A 24,045-nucleotide genomic window follows, 5' to 3' on the forward strand; every position below is an offset into this window, starting at 1 on the left:
TAAATACCTTTGCCATAAAATAGTCCCACATGCTGAGTTCTGGAGGAATAAATTTTTCTTTGTAAGAGGGTCTTTCTGCAGGCACAGGTGGTGGTACAGTGCTGTCTTTTACTGGTCTTCCTGGCACTAGCATTCTCATATTAAACCGACGACGATGTTTATCCATTTCTTCTGAAGGAAGAGGAGGTGCTAAATTGAAATCATTTAAAAAGCTGATATGAACATTCTTCTTTAGAAATGGCTGTATTTTATAATAGAAGTAACTTAAAACATTAATATTGTTGCTAATTTCTACTGACTTGAAAAACCAAAGCCAGCCTAAATGAAGTATGTGTAATCATACAAAAAGTCTAGTGATGATAAATTTAATAATAACTGTGGCATGTATATGTTGGATATATCACAAGAAATGCATTTTATTATCTAGATTAAGTTCTCAGGAGATGTAGCTTTTAAATAAAAAGTTTTTAGCTGAAAGATTTCTCAACATAGGCCTGAAATTCTGTTGAGAAATAACAGCAATATATACGATTTCACTGAATTGTGAACTGTACAAGTAATAATATTTACTCAAAGTATAAGCCAAGGAACTCTTAAGATAATGAAGAAAATTTGAATAAAGAGATATGGCTTTTTAACAACAACTTTAGTCTATTGTAAACTTATGATTTGAAATGTCTTAATATTTATCAAAATATGAACATGGACTTTGGTTTTCAAAGTTGTACTGGGCAGACAACATTGAAGATTACACTTACTTTATTACAAAGGAGCTAAATATTTTAAAACATTAAAAAAAAAGCCACTAACATTCATCTACACTGCAAGTTTTTTACAAACCTTCATTACCATCCTCTGAAACATCAGAAGCTGTAGCAGCTTGTAGGTTAAAGAAAAACAGAATACATCTCAAATGAAGACATGACTGTATATCTAAGTTATTCATATTAACACCTTGTCAAAATAATACTCATTCTCAGAATCATTCCTAAAATGATTATTCTGAAATGAGTTTTCAAGATATTCCTTGAATGACAAATACCTGTTACACATACTTATAATGGTGCACTTCAGAGTGTTAACTGAGTAGCGTTAAGTGTCACAGTGTCAGCAGTGACAGCAATCAGTATGATTAGAAACAGTATTTACATTATAATGTCTTATTACCATTTTGTTTTATAAGTTAGACATGAAGCATGACATTTTTGTGTAAAAGGTTTCAAGCATATAGTTGTTTAGAAAGCCTGTGTGACAGGATTTTCAGTATGGTTGCGGCGTGAAGAGGACCACCTGAGTCTCTTTCAGTATAGCTGTTGTGTAATGCCTGGCACAAAGTGATCCTCTCATTACTGAGGCCCTTGGTCTATCCAAAATGTGAATAACAATGATATCTGTAACTTAAGAGCCTTATATAAAGGCATCAGCCTATATGTCTCTGACTCAACTCAATCCTGAAAAGATCCCTGGCAAATCCCATTCCAAAGAAAAAAAAAATTTCCTAATAAAAAAATCAGAAACATGAGAAAGATGAAAGCAGCAGTAGCTCTTCAACAAAACCAGTGAACAGGAGCTCCCCACTTACTTTGTACCCGACCATATTCTGAGGATCAGCCCCTTCCTCAACAGCGACTACTGTTTGCTAACTATGCATTTCAAAAACCACAGAGGTATAATCAACAGTTTAGTTACTCTGTTTTTCAAAAAGCATATGAGAAATGGTTGTGCTTTCCTTTGCCTCCAGAGCCTGGATTCAATCGCCACTTCTGCATTTTGTCATGCAGTATATTAAGTCATGCTTATTTTTCTTTGAAAWATTCCTGTTTTGCGTTGGAGCTTAGATATGCATGAACTATTTTCTGTCAGCCAAAGCTGGTATTTATTTTATACTGTCTTGTGGAAGGTGAAATCATATCTTCCAATAGAAATATTGTCTTTAAGTTACTGCAGTAGTTGTAGAATAACACTCATCTCATATATAGAAAAATACAGGGATTAATTTACTACTGTTATTTATACTATCTATTTTTCACTAAAAATAGTGACTTGAAAGCCCTGAAAAGCTTTATAAACAAGCATCCAATAGTAGTTAAATGAGGAAATACTGATGCTTAGAATACTTGTTTGACTCAGAACATCTGAATTTAAATTACTCATTAATGATTTAATTCTCCAGTGGTTTAATGTCAAATGCAGGGTTGAGTTACAAGAGGTAACACCAGTTAAAGTAAAATCAGTTCTTGTATTAAGGAAATTAATGGTGTATACAAGTAATTCTGAAACATTTATACTGGGAAATACACCCGACAATCCACATCATTTCCTGTGTCACAGTCAGCAGCAATTTCATTGCTACTTGACAGTTGCTTGGTGTGATGACTGATTGTTTGTTACCAATGTTTTGTTTTCTATATTGCTGTTTGAGCACTTTGTTTTGCCTTAGATTGAGAGATTATTCACTGTTGTTTTAAAAAAAGGAAGGAAAAATGCATGTATCTGGGATGATATGCACACACGTACCCCCAGTAATCTATGCTGTGAGTGAAAACAATCAAATGCAGAGGTCCAATGAAATTCTATCTCCAATCCAAGTGGAGATCTAAACAATTAAAAAAAACCCTCTACCCCATCAACATTCCTTGGTTTTTATAACAACAGTCTGTCATAGAGAAGATGAAGTCTGGATATTGTTTTTTAACCTAACAGTTACTCAGACACCAGTCTTGAGGTGCTGAAAGAAATATTAGGAGAATAAAAAAAAATACAGCTGTAAAAAGACGTAGTTATATTATAATGTCAAATTATAAGGTACTTTTCCGAGTCAATAACTGTACTGTTTGTATAGCAAATGAAAAATGTGCTGGGTGCCACTTAAGACAACAACTACAAGAACAGACTTTTTTTCCAGTTTCTAATATATATAGCATTAGTTTTCTTGCCAGTAGATACTTAAATGCTACTTATTTAGTCTTTGGCTTTAAAAGGAAGGAAATCTTTCCTCCTAGGATGCAAAATGGTATAAAATGCAAATTATTAGTACAACCTTTAGAGAACAAAGTACCTGGAATATTTTCTGATTGCCTTCGAGGTTTTACAACAAGTTTCACTCCTCCACCAAAAACAGCAGCCCACATTCGACTGTTCAAAGGATGGGCTGCTAGTCGAAACAATTCATTACATGAATTGGTCGCAAGGGCATGTATAAGGAGACTCAAGTAGACAGCCACAACAGCTTCACAAAGTAGGATGTTTAACTTCGGTTGATCTTCATCTTGAGCTGAACTTAAGAGATTTATAAGTGAACTCACACCTGCATGGATAGAAAAAAAACATACGTTAAATGAGTATGAATACTAATGGAGAAGAAAAGGCAATGTATTATCTGTTCATTTTATGTTAAACATATACTAATAGGCACTCGATACTTTTATTCAAACCAAATGTTCTTTTTAGAATTAAAAAAAAAAAAGCCTTCTTCAGTCTGGCACTTCTGCAAATACTACAGGTGATTCAGTTTGCCTATGAAACTCCTGTACTGTTTCCAGAGTTGACCTCAAAATACTAAATTTATGCTAGAACATCAAGCATAATCCTTTTGATGGCTATGCATAGTAAAACRTATACATAAGACAGTAAGAGTAGCTAACAGAAATAACTTTGCTAGGGGGTGAGAGTGACTGGAGGAAAAGGTTATTTTAGGATGAGAAATAATCAGCCTGCAGAGTTGAAACTGAAAATCCTGACCTCTTCAGCAAATAAGATGTTTGTCATATAGTAAGTTTATTTTTTTGTTTTGATATGCGAAGACATTAAAGGCTGTTATTCATTTGAGAACTAAACCCAAAACACTTCTCCATCATTGATCATTCATCATTTCATCCATCTTTGGATGAAAAACTAACAGCATGTTGTACTGTAAGTTATTAATCATATTACAGAATAGTGAGATAACTTTGAAATATGGGGCTTGACCAGCGGTGTTAAAAACAACCTTTATTTTTGCCTCACCAGGCCACTGAGCAGGAGATGAGTTTGGAGTTGCATGCTCTTCAATACTTTCTGTCCTCAGCCTGCGTCGATCACTCAAAAGCAGTCCCTGATAAACCATTCCTGTGAACTGATTTGCTTCTGTTTGACTGCTAAATACAAACCATTTTTTTCTGATGAGAAAGGATTTTAGAATATTCTTGTAAAGTATATATTCAATAAATTTTTTCCATTTTGATCAGAAAATCTCCAACATTTAAAATTCTATAAAGCATGTAGTAAGGTTTTAGAAGACTAAGTGTTTTGTAACTTTACAATATAACCCCCCCAAATTTTTAGTTAAAACTTGAAGCATCTCCATGCAACATTACCATTCATAAGATATGTTATGTGCATGTCTCTAGATATGCAAAAAAACTTTTTCAAAAATTTTAATAAAATACTTATTCTGAGGAATATTTTTCTGTTTTCACAGCATTCCCTTCCAGTTATAGTTTGGAATATAAACTTTCTGAAACCTGACTTGAGTTAGGCACATATGTTTCCCTTGCATCCCTATACAGCAATGGGTGTGTTGTGGAAAACAGCTTTCAAATGTTCTTTCAGAAGCATCTTAAGAGTGACAACAGATTGTCCTATTTATTTATTGAAAGAATCTGAAAAATTCAGTGTTATTTTACCTGTGTAAAATTGATCTGGCATATCAGAGCTAGCAATGTGTAAATTGTATAGGTATCTACACCCATATAGAGAGATTAAATCCCTTTTTTAGAAACATACATGAAGTTTCCATTTTGGAAACAAAGTATACTCCAAATGTAGAACTGTAAGAAAACTTCCATTTTTACCTGTAGCTGTGGCTGTCACACAGAGCTTGATAAATGGATGCAGAAAGTGAAGCTGCTAAAGAATGAAGTGTGTACACCTAAAGTAAAAACAGCCAATATTAAGTTTTACATAAAAGTTGTGTAAATCATGATTTTCTCTAAACAGCATTGGAAATCAGTTATGCAAGAATGTCCTGTTAGGTGGTTTTAAGCCAAGTCCAGGAAATAATAACTGAAAGTTAATTAGTGGTTACAATACAATATTTCAAAATCACAGCTGCTTGACCTAGATTATTTCAGATTGCAATCAGAACCTTCTATCTAAACATACATATTCTAATATTATGTCAAGATAATTACATTTATTCTAATATAGAACTGTCACAATGTATCACTCAAGAAGTGAATAAGTATTTCCTGTTATGAAAATGATTTCCATAGTCAGAATGGTTCTCGGAAGCTATATTATATAACATAGTAGCTCAGTGTAGTAGTAGTTGCTCAGTTTACATAAAATACAAAAGTTTGCATAACCGTTATATGATTGTAGTATCTATAATCTCTTTTTCACTTCACTTATATGCTCGTAATTATCCAGGAGTCTGCCAGCAACAAAAATAATACATCAGCCTCTAATGGCCTTGCAATGAAACACAAACACTCCAATTCTTACACAGCAGCAGAAATGCAAGGATTTCTTGGATTCCAATGGAACAAAATGGTATTGCGAAACTGTTAAAAATTCAGGCTTTTTTAACCCACCCTTTGTTCATTTTCATCTTTCCCTACCATCCTTCCATTTAATCGGTGGGATGCTAGATCTCATATTAAAGCAGTGAATTATCTAAATAGTTCATTTGTGATTAGAAGAGTGTCAGGTCTTCTTTCTCAATTCATTTTTAAAAGAAAATACATGTGCAGGATGAATTCTTAGAGTAGCATGAGTTCTTTCTGTAGCATAATGCAGGATGAAAAAGAAGTCAATTGATGTAAGAGAGAAAATGAGAAGTAAATGAGCTTGAACTACAGTTTTAGAAATTATTCTTTTTAACTGCCTTGCAGTGTGACAACCCATTTAGTTTCCTAATTTTTCCCTAGTTTGATTTATTCAATAAAAAAAATCATATTAACCTAATGAATAAGAATACTGATCTAAAATCTACAAGATAATGATTTGGCTTCTTACTAATTAACTGTGGCATGGTCTCAGGCTCTTTTGCTTTCCCCTTGCCTCTACTTGCTGAATCTGAACAGAATTTATTCACCTCAGGGTATGGAACCAGAAAAAGCAATTCACCGCAATCAATAGACTTGAAGAAATTTGCACCAGCAGAGAAGCCGAGGTAAGGTTTATAGTATCTATATTAACAGAAAGCTGTAATGCACCTTACAGCTTCCCACCTCTAGTTTCTTTCATTAATATCCCTACAGGATTTGGCCAGAGTGTTGATAATTAGTTATCTTATATGATCTTGTTGTTTCAAGAGCAAGAATTCAGTGCTTTAGTAAACATTTAAATCTGGAATAGTTTCCTGAGAATGACTGACCAGAATTTGGATGAAATGGAACTAACCAGATTCCAACAGAGGTTAGAAAGGAAGCTGGAACCAGCATTTTCATTTCTCCAGATTTTAAGGAGAAAGTCAGTGTTATGAAAGAATGAATGTCAAAAACTTAACCCAAACACCACATTTTTGCATGCTCTCTCTCCATTTTATAAATAATCATTTAGTATTTCCTGAGAACTGTTTTCATTACCTTTACATCTTCAATATTAGGATGTGGTGGTGACTTCATCTGCACAATAGTGTAAAGAATATCATGGATGTGGTTGTTTAAATACAGCACAGGATTAGCTATCACAGTTTTTGTTGATGCTATGCTCGCAGAAAGCAACGGTAGTGTTGTGGGCAATGGAAGTGGAGACTGAAGCTGTTTTACAGTAGTTTCCTGTTTAAAAGAAGAGATTACATTTAAGATGATTGGTTTGAGGAAAAAAAAAAAGAATAAAAATGCTCATTTTACATTTTATTTATTTTCCAGGTTTATCTTCCTTCACTGCTATCTACTCAGTACACTACAGTGACTGATGTCAAAAGTAAGTTCTTATTTACTATAATGATATAGATCAGACTTGATAACCAAATATTCTGGAGTACTTTTGATTTAGTGCAGGAAAAGTATTTTTATGCATTTCATTAGTAAGTGTTGGGATTGGCTATTAAGAAATAGTATCTAAAAATACACTTTTTTGACATAATGCTCACTGGTCCGAGTTTAATAACAACAGTCACATCTGCATTAATCTGAGTTTCTCAACTGGAGAAGAACAGCAGTTTTTCCCTTCTTAAATTAATGGGCTAAGTCTAACACCACAATAATAGTCAACTACTGCTCCTATTTTAAATGTGAAAAACCTGGAACTAGAGCAAGCTGAATGACTTGCACAATATCAAACAGAATATCTGCTTTAGCTCAGATAACAGTCCCTAACATTTGCTGAAAAATATCCCCTTCTGTATGAAATAGAAGTAGAAAATGTCATAATACAGTAACAGAGAGCACTACACTCTGACTTGGTATTATTTGTTGAACCTTGTAACTGAGGTGCCATTCTTTGTACCTCTCTTGCATGATTTGCTGAGATGTAGAGAATGAGATTTGGTCACACTATGGATTAGATACTAAATAGTAGATTTTTTTCAAAACTATAATTTCATTTAACACATGTATATAATGCTGCAACTAATATATAAACACAATATTTATATTCCACAATATAGTCTAATAGGCTATACAGGTCATTCAGGATTAGGCTACCTAATCTTGAATGTGGTACAACGGATTCTTAAAAATCAAATCAGGATCTGGAAAAGCAGCACACTAAAACAGCAAGCTGTTGCTTGCTATTAAACATTAAAATGATCTTGACAGTTAGGCTTGCAGAATGTAATAAACATCTGTCTAGGCCCAAACTTAAACATTTGACAAAATCCACAGCCCAGAACTGTCAGATTCAACTGAAGGGAAATTATTTGAACTTGTTTTACCTGCTGTGACTCTTGCAGCAAAAATTTCAGCTCCATTCTTACAGATGCTAAACCACCACCTTGTGCCCCATGAAGACTACAATAACTTAGAAAAACTCTTAGAAGAGCTTGATTCTTCTGCAGCCACCACTTTCGCCTTTCAGCATGTTCTCGCTTTGCTTGTAACCTACGTCTTTCTATCTGGTGCCGTTCGTATGAACCAATGTCTGGCTTATCCACAATATCTTCATGATCAAGTAGGTCTCCATTTACTTTGGTATATGTTTTACAATAGTCTTTGCCACCAGCTTCATGGTTGCATATTTCATGCATAGCAGCAATCTCTTTTTCAAGCCAGTTGTACAGCTGAAATCTGAGCTTTCCTCCATCTACTTCATAACCTGTAGCCAAAGTTCTCAGCTCAGTCATCAGGATCTTCAAACAGGCTCTGAACTTCAGTTGTTCAGCAATAACATCAACCTCAGTATCTCCTTCATCAGAAATCTCCCCCTGTGGTGCCTGTGGGACATCAGTGTCTGAGCTTTTTCTTCCATCTTGTTCTCCAGTCTTAGAATCAGATTTTGATTTTTTCATCATTATACCAGCATCCTCTTCCTCTGACCCATTTTTGTCTTCACCCCAATCGAGAGTAAGAGGCTCATCATCAAATTTTACTGCAGGCTGACTCCAGTCAAATTGTGCTGAAGATTCAGTAGTGTTCTCCGAAGCAAAGGAAGTTGAAATTGGCTTTGACCAGTCTATATCACCACTTCTAGCATCATCCCTTAGGACTTTGGAATCCAAAACACCAGCCTGTGCTGGAGGACTAAATGGCTCTTTCTCTGTAGCTACAGTAGACTTTTTTCTTACTTTTGGAATTTTGGAAAGAACTTCAAGAGCTAGGACAGGACAGCCCACTTTAAAATGAGCATTTGCCGTAGTGAAGAATAATTTTCTTTCTATAAGATTAATTTTATCAACAAAGCTTTTCTCAGTTTTTAGACCTAAGGTGGCTAAAGTCCCTTCTGGTGAGCTGAAGTATCTTCGGATGAGCAAAGGGTGGGTCCGAAGGTAATTGTAAAAACTGAATACCACAGGATTGCATGACTTGACAATAACTAAGGAATTAAACAGATATGACATCTATTGAAATGGCTCTAAAATTGCTATTATTTTGTTTTGCAGTATTTTCTGCATTACAAAAATTTGTCAAAACACACAAAAAAAGACAGTTTTGGATCTGGCTGCCAAAACAAAAGAATCATTCATTCCCCACAAAAAAAGATTAAGGATATAAGCTGGATGAGTAGAAAGATATGAAATTCTCGCATTTGCCTCACTGCTATATTCTACTCAGCTAAGTCTAGAAACAAGCTGAGATGTTCAGCCAGGTGGGGATTTCCCCAGCAGAGGGAAACTGCTACAGCAATGTACTCGGTCACCTCTCTGTCACTTAACACTCATCCCAAAAGAGGCTGGAGCCTTGCTGGAACACTGCTAATCCCAGGAGCAGACTCCATGGGCTTATTGCACAATGGAGTCCACTGGAATAAAGACTAACCAGTGTCAGTAGTAGAGAGGTATCATTGGGAAATAACGAATAAGAAAGGCCATCCAGAGATGATTTGACAGCAGGACTAAGTTCAATACTTAGTGGGTGGGGGATAGGGGTGGTGAGGGGAAAGCCCTTGGAGAAAAGGTGGAAAAAATTCTTTTTGGAAGACGACATCAAGTGGGCTAGTACCTAAGCCAATTAATGATTTCAACCAAATGGCATCTCAAAGGAAGGGACTGCATGCAGATGCAGAAACCATTCCTCCTTCTCTACTTTGTTTTACTGAGTTTGTTCCATCAGACCAGTATTTTCCTTACCTGGGTTGTCATCATCATCTTTAGGTGTTTGTTCCAGTAAAGTGTCCAGAGCTCTAGTGTAATCTTTCATTATCCAATATGCAATGCTTCTCAGAAAGGGATCAGAATGCAATTTAGTACAGCTGAAGCCAGTTCCATCCTTATGGCAACCTAAAATCTTTTCATAAAGAATGGAGGTGTATGTGACCGAGGTTTCAAACTCTGATTCATATAAACGAGCAATAACCATAGCCAACTGGATGTCTTCCATTTTTTCAAGGCATACCTAGGATAATAAGTGGGGAAAAGGTTGCTTAATTCAGGTAAGGTAGTTCTTTAAAACTACTGAAAGAATGAAGTGAATAACAATATATCTTTACAGTACAGATAATTTTTTTCATCTCTGATCCTTAAAATATATATTGATCTTTGGGTCACAAATATGGATCTAATTTTCTTTCAGATCTATGGATCTGTATTTCTTCTTTGTGTTTGGAAAGAGGTGTACTACCTTCTATTTCAGGAATTATGGTAACCACAGCAGTACAACAGCATGACAACAATTAATGTGCCAGCAATAAATATGTTATACCTAATGGAATAACCATATGCTTCCAACTTTAACATTATTATGATTACTGATAAGATTTTCTTCATACTGTCTTATGTTCAGAACTACACCTCTGAGAAAAAAAGTATGTTCTCAAGTAAAGACTAACATACTGCATACAATAGGCAAGATAGGTAAAGGCTCTCTGAATTCCAGTTCTCTCCTGAGATGTACTGCCTATATTATGATCCTGTCTACAACTCTCACCTCCCTGGTGGCAGGCAACATCACAGCTCCACTTAAGGGATCCTAGGGCTGCTTCAGAGGAGGACTCTGACTTCTTTTTTTGCTTGATGTTGTAACATAAGGGCATACAGAATAGCTGGAGGCTGAACAGAGCGCTACAACTTAGCTGTGCTGACCAAATGGAAAGTTTCGCCAGCAGGGTCATGACTGCTAGTCCCAAGAGTGTTTCTCCTGAGGACTGATGTATATGAGTGAGCACTTACTCTGGCCTTCAGATCAGCTTCCAGGCTGCATTACACGGTAGTGTAGAGGCAACCGGTATGTCTATGTGGCACAAAGTGATTCTGTGTAGAAATATCCTTCTGTTGCCACAGTTTGTGAGAAGATCAGCAGAACAGCTCATAAGGATGCCACTATATAGTTCAAATTAGAAACTAAAACTTAATTTCTTACAAGCTAGTACCTCTATTGCATCTTTCAGTGAACCTGCCAGTAAGAAAAATGCAGCTGATTGTTCAAAGCGTTGTTTTCCCAACAAAGCAAAAGCATTTTTTAAAGCAGCTTTGCGCCATCTATCTTCACTGAAGTTGTGGCTGAAAAAGGCAGTCATCTTTTCATCATGTTGGGACCTGCATAAAGAAATGCAATGTACATAACTACTATTATATAACCTCAAGATACAATCACTTGAACAACATCACTTTAAGTTAAACTCTAATCTTAGATGAGTTCTGCCTTGCATTCCTGGTTCAATTAAGATTTAATCAAATTTACAGTTAGCAGAACTCACCTAAACAGACCCCACACCACTGCTTTTTTCTTCATAGCAAGGTAAAAAAGAGCAGCATCTAAGGCATCATTGTTCCTCTGGAATGAAGCTTTTGCAACCTGTAGTAAGCAAAACCTATTATTATTACTGAAAATATAAAGGCTGCCTTCAGCTAAAGAGTACATGTTCTGTTAGGTAGCTGGTCTAGGTGACTGTCGTTTCTACAAAGCAACAGTAATTTCTTTCATAATATTTTGCAGAAACTAATTGTTGTTATGTGACAGCTCATCATATTGTTAAGGCTCTTAAGATTTGGAAAAACAACACTACTGCAGATATTAGTCCCTCCCCACCACAAAGCAAGATGTTACAAACATGCAAATAAAAATTTGTTTCTCAGAAGTGATAGTCAGTCACACTATTAGGTGAAATTCATCTTTCAATCCTTTATTTACACATATTTAAGCTAATACAAGTGTTCTTTAGTGACTACTGTTTTTTTTCTTGTCTCAAGAGATGTAATTGCATGGGTTTAGAGGACCTGAATAATTAAGTTTTGTTATTGAATTCATTGAGTATCCTGTAATGTTTTAAATTTTAGTTTTATAGCAGATGATTTGGAAATTCAGTAAACTAATAAGTATTCCTGTTCAACAAACACATCTCAAAGAGTGCATTGTAATTCAGAGGAAAAGCTAATAAGTAAATCTATTAAACTTCAAGTTACAAGAAAGCTGAAATTTTTATTAAAGTAAGAATTTAAATCTCATTGATACATATARGAAACAGTTTTAAATAGTATCTCAAAAATATATTGCAATTTATCCAGTATTAGAGCTTTCATATGACAACTCTGCATGCAAATGAGATGTTTTGGCTCTGGCTACAGAAACAACTAGTTGCACTGTCTCCTGACTGTCATGGAGTGCCCAGGAATTTACTATATACAAATCACTGTACAGATTTCTTAAGGCATACCTAACAGGATACAACTTTAATTTGTAAGCAATAAATAGTACCTTCTCAATGCACCTTCGCAGTGTGTTGATATTCCTGACCCACCAACCTATACCCACAGCTCTTAATTCAGACCACTGTGGGTCTCCCTTCTGGATAGCAGGAATCATATTGATCAACTCCTCCTCAGCCTCGGAATGAAAAGCCCATGCAAAATGGCAAGTAGATAGGCCTAAATAATAACATATGATAATCAATTTCATAAGATTAAGACTTGTTAATAAGCAAATGAAAGATGTCAGAGATGCAAAGTGAGTGCAACACAAGAGTGTAGGTAAATCTGAGAGGGACTGTTTTTCTCAACAGGAAGTAGAGCTGTTACAGGCAGTCAAAATATCTTTTTGCTCCATAGGATCTGTCCTCTCCTCAGTGCTTCTACCGTTCTTTTCCAGTACCCCATTCATATATGTACTAAAGTTGCATGAAAGACAGAAGGAAAAAATATCCTTGTTATCTCAGGCACAGACCCATTCTAGGCCAGAAAGCTTTCTGTCTGCTGCTTAGGTGTTAACTGCTTTCCTTTTTGCTATGTTTCACAACAGCATTTACTCAGATCTGCTTTTGAGGAAGAAGTAACTGCTATGATGAAAATAATAAAAAAAATCTTTAAGGAAAGACATGCTTATCTAAAGCAATACCTTTATTCCTCCAGCAAAAACTATAAATATATGCATGCAATCTGCATGTTATCTGGTTGGGGAAATTATTCATGTCTCAGACTGATAATGCGGAATCTCTCAAATCTTTTCTATAGCTATACCTTCCTTCTATTGACAGTGTCTGCAGGAAAACATATACTAAGCTTTTGCAAGATCAGGACCTTAATGGAATAGATACAATCTAAAATGAGTATGGTGATAATAAAGCTATCAAAATACTATAAATCAAACATAACCAGATCTTCAACAAATGCTAAAACACAGTCAGCTCAACTGAATCAAATGAAAGTAATACCACATTCCAAGAATTACCTTGATGAAGCAGCTGAACTCGATACAGAGGTGGGAGTGATGTCAGAAGGCAGGTGTGCAAGCGCATAGCCAACAAATATCGTAAGCCACATTCATCTAAGGTATCTCTCCCTGTAAAATATATGAAATATTGACATTTGAACATGCAGGTAACCACAAGGGGCATGTATATGACTTATGCACAACTTGTAAGGAATGTATATCCCTAAATTTGCTGTTTGTGATGCTGAACTACAAGTTATTCTGTATGAAATATAAGCAGAGGTTTATTTTTAGGTGTTCTTCTCTCTACTGTATCTAATCTGAATAGCTGATGCTAGCTTTCAGCTTTGTTATCCCCAAATACTCTTCAAGGAATAAGTTTGTATTAGCTGGGAAGAACAAGAACGTAGATATTATGCCAGTTACTAACCTGAGTAATTCTTATCTCTGTTTTCATCTAGTTCAGTGCTTGTTGTGGCTACAGTGTCTGCCAAAGCTACAAGGAACATCTGCTCTAGTCGAGTGAGGCCTGGCAGACTTGAGTGCATCAGGTGGCTTGAAAGGACACTAGCATGTTCTCGGCCAAAGTAAGTCGGACCATACTGTGAGAGATTAATAACTTTGGATTTACTCTCCCTCTTTTCAGGCTCAAAATCAATGAAGTCATCAGTTGTAACAGGCTGAATTTGGAATAGATCAGAGTACTGATCCTCTGTTTTTCTTTTAGCGTGATCTTCAAAGCCCTGAGGTATTTTAGAAGTTTCTTCAGAAACGTAAGTGGTATCTTGATCTGCAGCAAGCAGCGCATACAGTGGCAGTGGAGGAATTGAGTCTATCTCTGTGTAGTCTCGAGTACCCTCTTTTCCAGCTGTGATGGTATCCTTGGCAGTACTACCACTGACACTAATGGTGCGAGAAAGATGGCGTTTAGGACCAGTTCCTTCTCCAGCTTCTGCATCTTTAACTATTGCAACTTCTCCTGCAATACATTTAACTAAATGTGATAGAATGGCTTTGGCTCGGCGAACTTTACCCAAGTCCATGAGTTCTAATAGCTGGGTTGGATGATACTGGGGGAGAGTAGGTGAAAGAACATGAGCAGCTTCAAAAAGGCCACCATCCTGGATTACAGTCGGAGTGCCAAAAACATCATCCACAATACCTGCCCCATCAATTACACTGGTCTTCTTTGCAATCAAACTTGCTTTGAGTGAATCTTGAGTTGTTGAATCTTCAGTAGTAAAAACATCACTTTCCCCATCACCAAACTTGACAGCATGTTTCCACTGTGCATAAACATGCATTTCACAGTCCATTCCCACTACAAGTATGCCATCCCTGACCCAAGAGAGAGAAACAGGCAGTGAAGGAGTGCCATCTACAGATGATACCAAGTCAATTGATCTAAGCAACACCCACTTCGACTTTATACCTTGTTTTATGCTACCACCTAGTGGTAAAGTAATAACAGCTACTCCTTCTTTGCTGCTTGTTTGATCTGTTACAATTCCTGAAAGTCTTCCATACATGAAGATGTTAGCACCAACTCCAACTGTCAATATATGTGAACCATCTTCTTTTGATACCCAATCCAAATGCACCAAATGCTTGATGTTGGGCACCAGATATTTGTCTTTATTCAAAAAAGCATCCGATTTACTGTAAACAAATAAATTACTATCTACACTGACTCTTGAATCAAGTACATTTCCAACCTTAACTAAATCATCCAGATGAATTGTCTGTTCCAAAACCCATTCTGATCCTCCTGTAGACTCGCATTCAAGTATACAAACATGCATGGAAAATTCTTTGGAAACAAAACCATTATGCTGTATAGGTTGTTTGTATGCTACTGCAAGACGTCCTGTGTAAGAACAGCTAACAGCAACTGGCCTTCCAACTATGCACACTGTACTGCTGTTGTCTTCTCCTTCATCATTCATTAAAGGCCATTTTCTCCAATGATATGTTTCCCATTCTTCATTTTTGCTGTTTAGCTCTGTCTCTACAGTACATCTCCAGAACCGCACTCTGTTGTCTGAGCATGATGTTACTATCAAGTATGGTGCAAGGCAGACTGGATATATTGATGAAGAACTCAGGTGACCTGAAGTTAGAAGAAACATATTTAGTATTAGTAATATAAAATAGAATGTAGTGGGAATGGACTGTGAATACAACAGACAACACTGTCTATCTGCTAATAGACAACATTTCAATTTAGTATTTGTTCTAGAATTTGGAGTTGGGTATGGGGCAAATGTATTTAGACTTGTAACAGTCTTAGGGCTTGGGGATTGCTATTAACCTTTTCTGTCACTCCACATATGAATGTTGGTATTACCATTCCAATTTTTCTGAAGGTCTTAGGAACGCAGGCAGTTTTGAAGAAGGAAAAGTTAATTGTATAACACAGCAAAAAATATCTGTTAGTTAAACAGATTTCTTTTCAGACAGCATTTCAAACCATCATCAGTTAAGTGATCACACAAAACTTCCATGGTATTTTTTAAAACAACTCTGTAGTTTTTAATGTATACCTGGCTTATGATACCTAGACTGAAATTTAACCTGAAGGCTAGCTTGACGTTCTCAAACTGAAAGCACTGCAGAAACTGGAAGAATACAAAGGTAATCTAGGAATGCTTCAGAAAAGGTAGTGCCAGTAGAAGAAGGGAAGTAGTAGTACACTGAACAATGTCCTGCTAAAATCTCGCTTGGAGTATTTGTGTACAGTTTTGGTCACAATTCAAGAAAGATAAAATGGAACTGAACAAATTAAGAAAAGGGCTGTTAGAATAATGAGAGGAATACAAAGCCTGTTTAATGATATGAGATTAGGTAAATTTATCTAAGATTAGGCCCGTGTAGCCTACCAAAATGAAACCTAAGAGGGGCATGACAGTACTTCACGTACTGTGGAAAAAAACTGATAGTGGGAGAGAGAATAGGAGATGGGGTAAGCACTCCAGGTTAAAAAAAGCACTGTACACCCAAAAGATTAATGTTGGCAGATGAATGAGTGAGTATAAATTGTCCATTTATACTGACTCAGGATATACTGTCCTATAAACTAGTAATCTACTGGACCAATAAGACAGAAAAATGTTAAATTTACCTGCTGAAGGAGTTGCTCTAATTACTTCTACACCAACAGGAAGATCCAGTGGTTGGCTATACACAAGCCTGGAGCTCAGAATGAGTTTACTAGCAGTCTGAAGATTAGCAATTGATGAAGATCGTGGAATGGGACTTATGCCAGGTGATATATCTGGAGAAGAATCCACAGTCTTTTGCTCAGGTACACTCAGCTTATTTTCTGATGAAATAGCTTCAGTTGGTTTTGCTATTTAAAAAAAAAAAAGTCATTGCAAAGAGTGTTAAAAAAAAACCCCTGTTAATGTATTAAGACAGAGCATGAATGTCCTATAATCAGATTTGATTTTCTTAGCAATACTTCAGTTATACAGAAAACAACTCTATCATGTATGCAGGCTGCTTTAATTTTATTGCAAATTATTTTACACTGTAACTACTTATATGATATCTATAACCTTCTGAAATACTAATTTTTTAAAATAAAGAATACAGTGCTTAAATATGCTAATCACCCTTTCAAGAAGTGTTTTATATTTTGATTGGTATAGAATGTAACCAGTGTTCATATGAAATCTTACTGCTTCTATTGCATTGATAAATTATTCCAAAAATTCTTGCCCTTTTTAAAAATTAGAATCCAGCCATTTGAACATTATAGTTCAGCCTCATTTTGTGTCTCTAGCTATGGTCTTTATCATTTTACTAATAAAAATTATTTAAAACCCCATGAAATTAACATGTTACAAACACTTATGGAATGAATTCCACTAAAACTACTTACACACCCCCCAAATGAAAATCTATAAGGTTTTGCATAATTGAACTGGCATCTTTTTTTCTGACTTCGAGTGTTCTTCTTGACAAAGGTGACAATTTGTTTTACAATAAATTGCAAGGCTTTAATTTTTCTTCCATGTTATCTAAAATAAATGTTCGTCTCTAAGAAAATACAGTCACTCACCTAAACAGGCTTGCACGGATTTGAGATGAAGATGCCACATTTGAAGAACAGAGCAGCCATTACTGTCTTTTTCAATTACTACTAGGTAGAACTTTTCTGAGAAAGGAGGTGGACGATACCCTGTAATTTCAATGCAACACCACCACTATTATGAAGTTTATGTTCAACATATATAATTTTCAGAACAGAAAATTTTCGAAAAATTATTAAAATAATCTTTTTTCCTCTTTGAAAGAAATTGCTTGATTTTGGAATGAAATATTCAAACAGCAGTACCATTAATAACATTTTTTCTCAATGTTTTATTCATTTCAGCTATAGAAGAATTTTTTTATTTTACTAAATAAAAAGATAGACAGGCTTACAGACAACCTGAAAATTAATGGCAAATTTAATTATTAGGTGTATTTGCCTTCCCAGTCTTACTTTGAACTACTCTAGTAGATTGTAAAGACTCTTTTCCACTTCCCTCTTTTTCCTTAAAACTTAAAAGTCTGTTACCAAATTGCCCAGTTACTTTACATGGGATTAACCGAGAAGTTGGATTTAGCGCTTGGAACTACATATTGATTCAAAAAAATATGCCTCTATTCTATTTTGTACAAATTCCTTTATATAACGTACAGCATTTGGAAAAATGGACCTTGTAATACAGGTCAAAATGTTTCACTCTGAGCAAATTAGAATACTTTTATTTAATATGGTTACCATGTAAACAACAATTCATACATTTCAACGTGAAACACATGAATTTTACTGAACTCCACAAATTCTCTTTAAATATGAAAGATTTCATTATTCTGCCTGCTAGATTTCAGTATTTTTTAAGAAGATTTTTAGTACCTACTTTTACATTAATATTAGTTATTTTTATGCTATACCTTGTGATGGCTGGAAAAATACCTCAGTTTCCTTCCCTTCCACATCTTCCTTGTGCGGTTTGTATCCCAAAATAAAGTCTTCTTGAAAGACATGAAGCAATTGTGTATTTGAGCCACACTGAAAGCGTTATTAAACAATAGTTATACCTTTTGAACAGTACAGCAGTATTGCACACTAATATAAATATTTCTTTCGTAAAATCTAGCTACTGACCTTCTTTTATAATGCTCAAAGTTATTTTAACACATCTGTAAAACTGAACACTTTCATCTCTTATGTTAAAAACATCATGTTGTAGATCCTACTGTTTACATATTCAAATTTCACTAACATCTACCATGCTAGATCAATTCTGTAATAAATAGCATTTTTGCTGCAGTTATTAAGAGCTGAATTAGTATTTGATGGATTTTGATTTCTTTAGATGTTGAATAACTGGCAGTGGCATAAACTTTTAGACTTTTATCCCTCTTCAGTGGGAAGACATGTCTGCAATGAATTGTTTGGGAAACCTGCTAAAAAAGGGAAGAAATCACAGTTTTTCTTCCTTCAGTTATCTCAACAGTTGTCCTTGCTGGCAGCAACAGATTGCTTTGCAGTACCTCCACCCTTCTATGATGGAGGAGCTGGCAGTGAAATCCTTTCCCGCAGGCAAGGACGATATGTCCCCCAAAGACAGTGATGGCAAAGTCTTCATGTTCCTAAACACCCCCTTTTTCCAGAGAAACATGGAGTAGCATCCTCCTCCATACAGATATTTTTAAAATCTTGTCAARATGAAATCAGCAAAAACTAAGTGACTCAAAACAGAATAAAAAGCATTTCTTTTACAGCTTCAACAGGTGCTATTAAAAAAATGCTTGGGGACAAAGGAGGTAGTGAGAGGATTTGTTTTGGTTTGCTTGATTCCTGTAGGACTGACATTTATATTATGGGAAAGTCTACAGCCACTGTCATGATCAGGACCCAGTATTAGGAAACTGGATTCAGTGTTTCCTTGCAGGAGAAGAGAGAGTGTTTCTTCCTGTTTCCAGAGCTTGCAGCCCTTTTGAATCTTTACAGTCTGCTTTTTCATAACAAAATCTCTTCCTACTCCATGCCTCACATTTCTCCTGGGTCGATATATTGATTTCTACATTCATTAAAAAAATCTGAATGCTGAAAAATAACAACATGACTAACCTATTTACCATTTCTGTAGACATTGGTTAAGGCCCATGATTACTAATTAAGCTTTATACCAGTCGTGTCAAAAAGGAGACTAGAAGCTAAAAAGTATGGCTTATGAGCTAAAACAAATGGAAAATGGAAAAGCCTCTGAACCATCCAGCATGTCTTGGTTTGTTGCCTCTTCCACCATATTGGTCCTTTGTGAAAGGCTCTGTTTCTTATATCCTACTTATAATTTACAGATATTCCCTGTACTCCTCATGCAAACTCATAAAATAATCTGTAAAATTTCTATAAAGATATTTTGTAAACCTTAGCTTAATACTGAAGGGCCTATGTGATTAATGCTTACAAGACATGGGAACTTACTGAAGAATGGAGAAGTACTTCTTTATACATGCCAAAAAGGTCTATATGTCTAACTAAGAAATGGTAAAACACACTGTTTTCACAGCCTGCTTCCTGAGAGAAAACAGCACAGGAGCTGGTATAATCAAAATAAGTATGCAAAAGAACAAGGCATGGCAATATTATCTCCTGTATAAATGTACAGCTGGATTACTTAACAGGTAAAAAAATTTTCTTATAAAAATTGCAAATCAATTAAAGTCATACATGGTTATGATTCCTACATTTTGGAATAGTTAGATTTATTTTTTAGGTTCATGTTAACATGTTAAGAGTAAAAGGGAGGAAATTCCATGGAGATAATTTCATCATGTAGGAACAGAAACAAATCAGTCTTAAAGGCACTCATTATCACTGTAGAGAAGTGTCCTCTTATCTCTTGCTAAGTATTTCTTTTCAACAGATGAAGTTAACTAGTAGACAAAGCCATTAAGCACCTTTATGTGATACCCTTAAATAGTCACCCATTTACTTACTTTGTTAGTTATTGCATCAAGCTCAATAATGCATCCTGGTCGAGCAGTAGATTGTTGGCTCACAATGTTAAACACTTCCCCAATAAGCTTCTGAAATACAGCAAAATGAGTCAAGAATTATACATTTTTCTATCAGACAGAAGGAAATTGCAGTCATATACAATAAACTGATGCTTTCATTTTCCTGTTGGCATAATTAGTAATAGTTTTCTTCCTGCTCTCATTTTGGCATTTATGAATAATGCAGCATTCATCAAGACGTTTGCACTGCTTTAAGTCTGCAGCCACTCATGGGGATAGCACACTAATTTTTATGGAAACTAGATGTTCCTTATTTAAAGCACTTTTGTTTAAAGCTTCAGGTTTTGTCACAACACAGAAAAAAAAATCTATACAGCTAATATATAAACTGAATGCTCTACTGATTTTTGCTGGAACATTCACAATTGTTGTTCCCATAATGGATTGCTCACACTRATCTGAATGCTGCCAGACTATCTATAGCTTATAAAACCACAGAAGAACGGAAAAGGAAAAGTGTGTTTGCTTATACAATATAGTTGCAAAGCCAGGTTTTTCTTTTCTTAGAATCACAAAATTGAAAGATATAGAGGATGGAAAAATAGGTTATAACAGAAAAAAACAAGAGCTAATATTACCATTAACAATAACCTGTCTTGACTTCCCTCCTATCCAGCATCTCTGCCCTTCCTCATATACAGGTGTAACTAAGTGGATATATCTAAGTCTTGCTCTTCTGCCTTCAGCTTCCCACTTCCCCTTGACTCTCCTCTTTTAAGAATACAAGGAAAGAAATCCTGTTTTTTCTTCCCCTACTTGTTATGTGTTGGGAAACTTGTCAAGGAAATTTTGTTTCAGTCCATCCACTTTGTCAGCTAATGTTTACAAGATACCTGCAAAACACATGTAATTATACAAGCTATTATGCATAAAATCCTACACATGGAATGGCACAAAACTTAAAATACAGAGCTAATTGAAGAGAAACCACTGGAGGGAAAAAAGATTACCTTAAATATTTTTATTTTAAAACTCTCAAGCAATTGCTACATAAAACTTACAGATGATTCAGGGTCAGATAGTTCATCTAGAAGTTTTCGTGCATCTACAACAGCTTGATAGAGTCTCAGGTTTTTGCCATCAGATGCAACAAAGCAAGCACTAGCAGAATTACAGTATGTACCTATCAGAAAACACAAAATACAAATTGTAGAGTTAAAACAAAAATTGGCAGTACTTCCTCTGTAAGTCACTGGTTCAAATGGCATCAGAATGTATTTCTAACAGAATAATTTTCATAAAATACTGAAGCAAAGTGACTAAGAAAATATGTGAATCAAAACACCATTATTTAGAAATTGAAATAACTTCTTTCTCTCATTTACACAGCTAAAACTCCTCATAAAAATTAATAATCTAAGCAGAATTCATATGTTTACAAACATTCATTGCTCACACACGCGAAAAACAGTAGGTATTACATATAATGGAATGCTGCCATTCCTTACAGTGGTTATGTTCTCATCACTGTAATCTCCAAGGAGATATTCAGAATGGCTAACACTAGCTTCAGGACTCTAATTTCCCTGTGTTCTAACAGGCAATTTAGAGCAGGAGTCTAACATAAGCTCCTCAGAATAGCACTCTCTTTTTCCTTGTTTACTTTCTCTAGAGACTAGACTCTTCGGATAAAATTAACCTGGACGAAAACTCCCATCCTCCTCCAGTTAAAAGTGCAGATATCAAAGGGAGAGGAGAAATTTACCAGTATTAGTGAATAGTATGATCTGAAAAAAATACAAGAAATGAGTGTCCTCTTTGTTTCTCTACTGTGTATTGAACAGGCTTGATGTAACAGTTTCTATTTTGATGTGTGTTTTCCTCTTACATTAGAAGAGGCAAGACGCTACTCAGTTGTGACTGGAAAACTTTGTGGGATTGTGACAGCATAGAATATTCCTATGGGATCAGAGAAGAGGGAATTCTTTTTTAGTCAAACTATTAAGCATACCTACTCTTTTTTTTTTTTTTTTTTTTTTTTTTAGGTTGCACAAAATCTCTGACACCCATTTAATCATTGCAAAGGTCAGACTGACCTTAGCATAATAAAAACCCTGGTATTATTAGTATAAAATTTAATAATGCTACATTCACTATGCAAATGACATTTTTAGTACTGTACACAAAGATGATGATGGCAAGAGCATCTTTATGATAATTCAAAAATAAATATCTGAGTGGCTGAATAGATTAACATTTGTAGAGACAATTTTCTTAAATTTCTTAATAGAAAGCACTAAAATTAAATACAAAAACTGAAGTATTGTCCTAGGGCATTATATTAGGTGTTGTACTGCCTGACCTCTAAAAAATCTTGTTTGTAGTTCTGTAAAATTAATATAGTCTATTTCTTTAAAAATATTCAGTGTTCCAGCTGGGCTTTTGTAAATTGCTAATGGCCAGAAGGATTTCAGTTTCATTTCAGGATCTGCATAGCAGAGTTTTTAACAAGTATACAAGAGAGTTTGATACTGTAAATCTTGGCTTAAAAATCATTCCCAATAAGTCAGAGGTCCAAGTGGTCCATATAACAATTCTGTTCAACCCACTGCCTCCACTGCAACTGTATATGGCCAACAACCCAGATGACTATGCCACACCATCACACCCACATTGTTACCAGCACGTCAATGCAGAAAGTTCTCCACAGAGCTGCCATGAAGCTAAAACTAAGCATCTGGCCTAAAGCACTGAAAGATGGGACCATCTTGTTCTGTTTATTGTGAGCGCGATGACTGAGAAAAACTGGAGTGTGATTGCTAACCCACACAGGCAAGTTGCTGAATATCAGCTGATCCATGATAACTACAAACACACTCTTTGCCCACAGCAAATATGCTAATTTAAAGTAGCTTAGCCTCAAATGAAATAAGAAAGCTTAATTTGCATAATACAAGGAAATTACTGGAAAGTTAATATAAATATACTACACATACTTCAGTAATTTATTTTAACAAATTAATTCTGTGACTCCTAGTGTCAACTCTATATGGAAATATGCTAAAATACTCACCAAGACAATAGCTGGGAATAAGTGTTGGAAGCCAGGCTACATTAGAGAAAGCGGAGGTATGAAGAGAGTTAATTCGAGCCAATTCAGATACTCCTCCAGTGTATGACAAAGGTCCTATAGGGTCTACACGCCACAGAATCAGCTCACTATAGATTGCATTTGGATCATGGAATGTACGGGTTGCTGCATTTCTAAGTTGCTGCCTAGAAGAACCTTTTGCATGTTTAATAGGATCCATTATTCTGTTTATTCTCTCAGAGTCCCAAGAACTGTCTGATTCAGGAGTTAACAGAGCATTATGATGAGAAGATGTTAACAGCAATGGTAAAACAGAATGGCAAGCTAGATCATTAAGATGAAAACGGTGACCGCAGTACCTAAATTTATGTGATACAGTTAGCACAGTGGTGAAAGCTGATTTATCAGCAAAAGTAACTGCCCACTGGTTTAGAGATCCATCTATATGCTTGGAAATCATCATTACTATGGGAGAAATTATATTCACATTTGCACTATCCTGGGCAAAGCTTGGTCCATTATTTACTAGTGTCTTATCTGGAAAATCCATTGTCTTCTGATGTACGGCATTACTGATGTCTTTTGCAGAGGCAGGGCAAGCATACATCATGATGTTTTTGCTAAGGGAACTGGCATCTCCTGATGGAAATGCAACAGGAATCCTAGAAGAAAACGAAACCTAAAAAAGAGTAAAATAACAAAAATGTT

The 24,045-nt window shown here is 35.5% G+C and overlaps 1 protein-coding gene across 7 annotated transcripts in view; it reads right to left on the reverse strand.

Moving 5' to 3' along the window:
• Positions 1 to 24,045, reverse strand: part of DMXL2 (Dmx like 2) — a 49,262-nt gene that overhangs the window by 12,648 nt on the left and 12,569 nt on the right. For 5 of the 7 annotated variants that reach the window (XM_026060544.1, XM_026060541.1, XM_026060543.1 and 2 more), the window contains 18 exons: positions 23,320 to 24,016; positions 21,308 to 21,429; positions 20,226 to 20,315; positions 18,171 to 18,288; positions 17,290 to 17,409; positions 16,348 to 16,575; positions 13,657 to 15,336; positions 13,245 to 13,355; positions 12,276 to 12,445; positions 11,278 to 11,375; positions 10,951 to 11,116; positions 9,713 to 9,977; positions 7,862 to 8,958; positions 6,570 to 6,761; positions 4,833 to 4,909; positions 4,006 to 4,157; positions 3,059 to 3,307; positions 8 to 189 (listed from right to left, as the gene is read on the reverse strand). In XM_026060544.1, coding sequence (XP_025916329.1) covers positions 8 to 189; positions 3,059 to 3,307; positions 4,006 to 4,157; positions 4,833 to 4,909; positions 6,570 to 6,761; positions 7,862 to 8,958; positions 9,713 to 9,977; positions 10,951 to 11,116; positions 11,278 to 11,375; positions 12,276 to 12,445; positions 13,245 to 13,355; positions 13,657 to 15,336; positions 16,348 to 16,575; positions 17,290 to 17,409; positions 18,171 to 18,288; positions 20,226 to 20,315; positions 21,308 to 21,429; positions 23,320 to 24,016 — 5,814 coding nt within the window. The remainder of the gene's footprint in view (positions 1 to 7; positions 190 to 3,058; positions 3,308 to 4,005; positions 4,158 to 4,832; positions 4,910 to 6,569; positions 6,762 to 7,861; positions 8,959 to 9,712; positions 9,978 to 10,950; positions 11,117 to 11,277; positions 11,376 to 12,275; positions 12,446 to 13,244; positions 13,356 to 13,656; positions 15,337 to 16,347; positions 16,576 to 17,289; positions 17,410 to 18,170; positions 18,289 to 20,225; positions 20,316 to 21,307; positions 21,430 to 23,319; positions 24,017 to 24,045) is intronic. The other 2 variants (XM_026060546.1, XM_026060545.1) reach the window with 1 other exon arrangement.

The sequence above is a fragment of the Apteryx rowi genome, unplaced genomic scaffold (assembly GCF_003343035.1).
Source record: "Apteryx rowi isolate R43461 unplaced genomic scaffold, aptRow1 scaffold_17, whole genome shotgun sequence".
Taxonomy (NCBI): domain Eukaryota; kingdom Metazoa; phylum Chordata; class Aves; order Apterygiformes; family Apterygidae; genus Apteryx; species Apteryx rowi.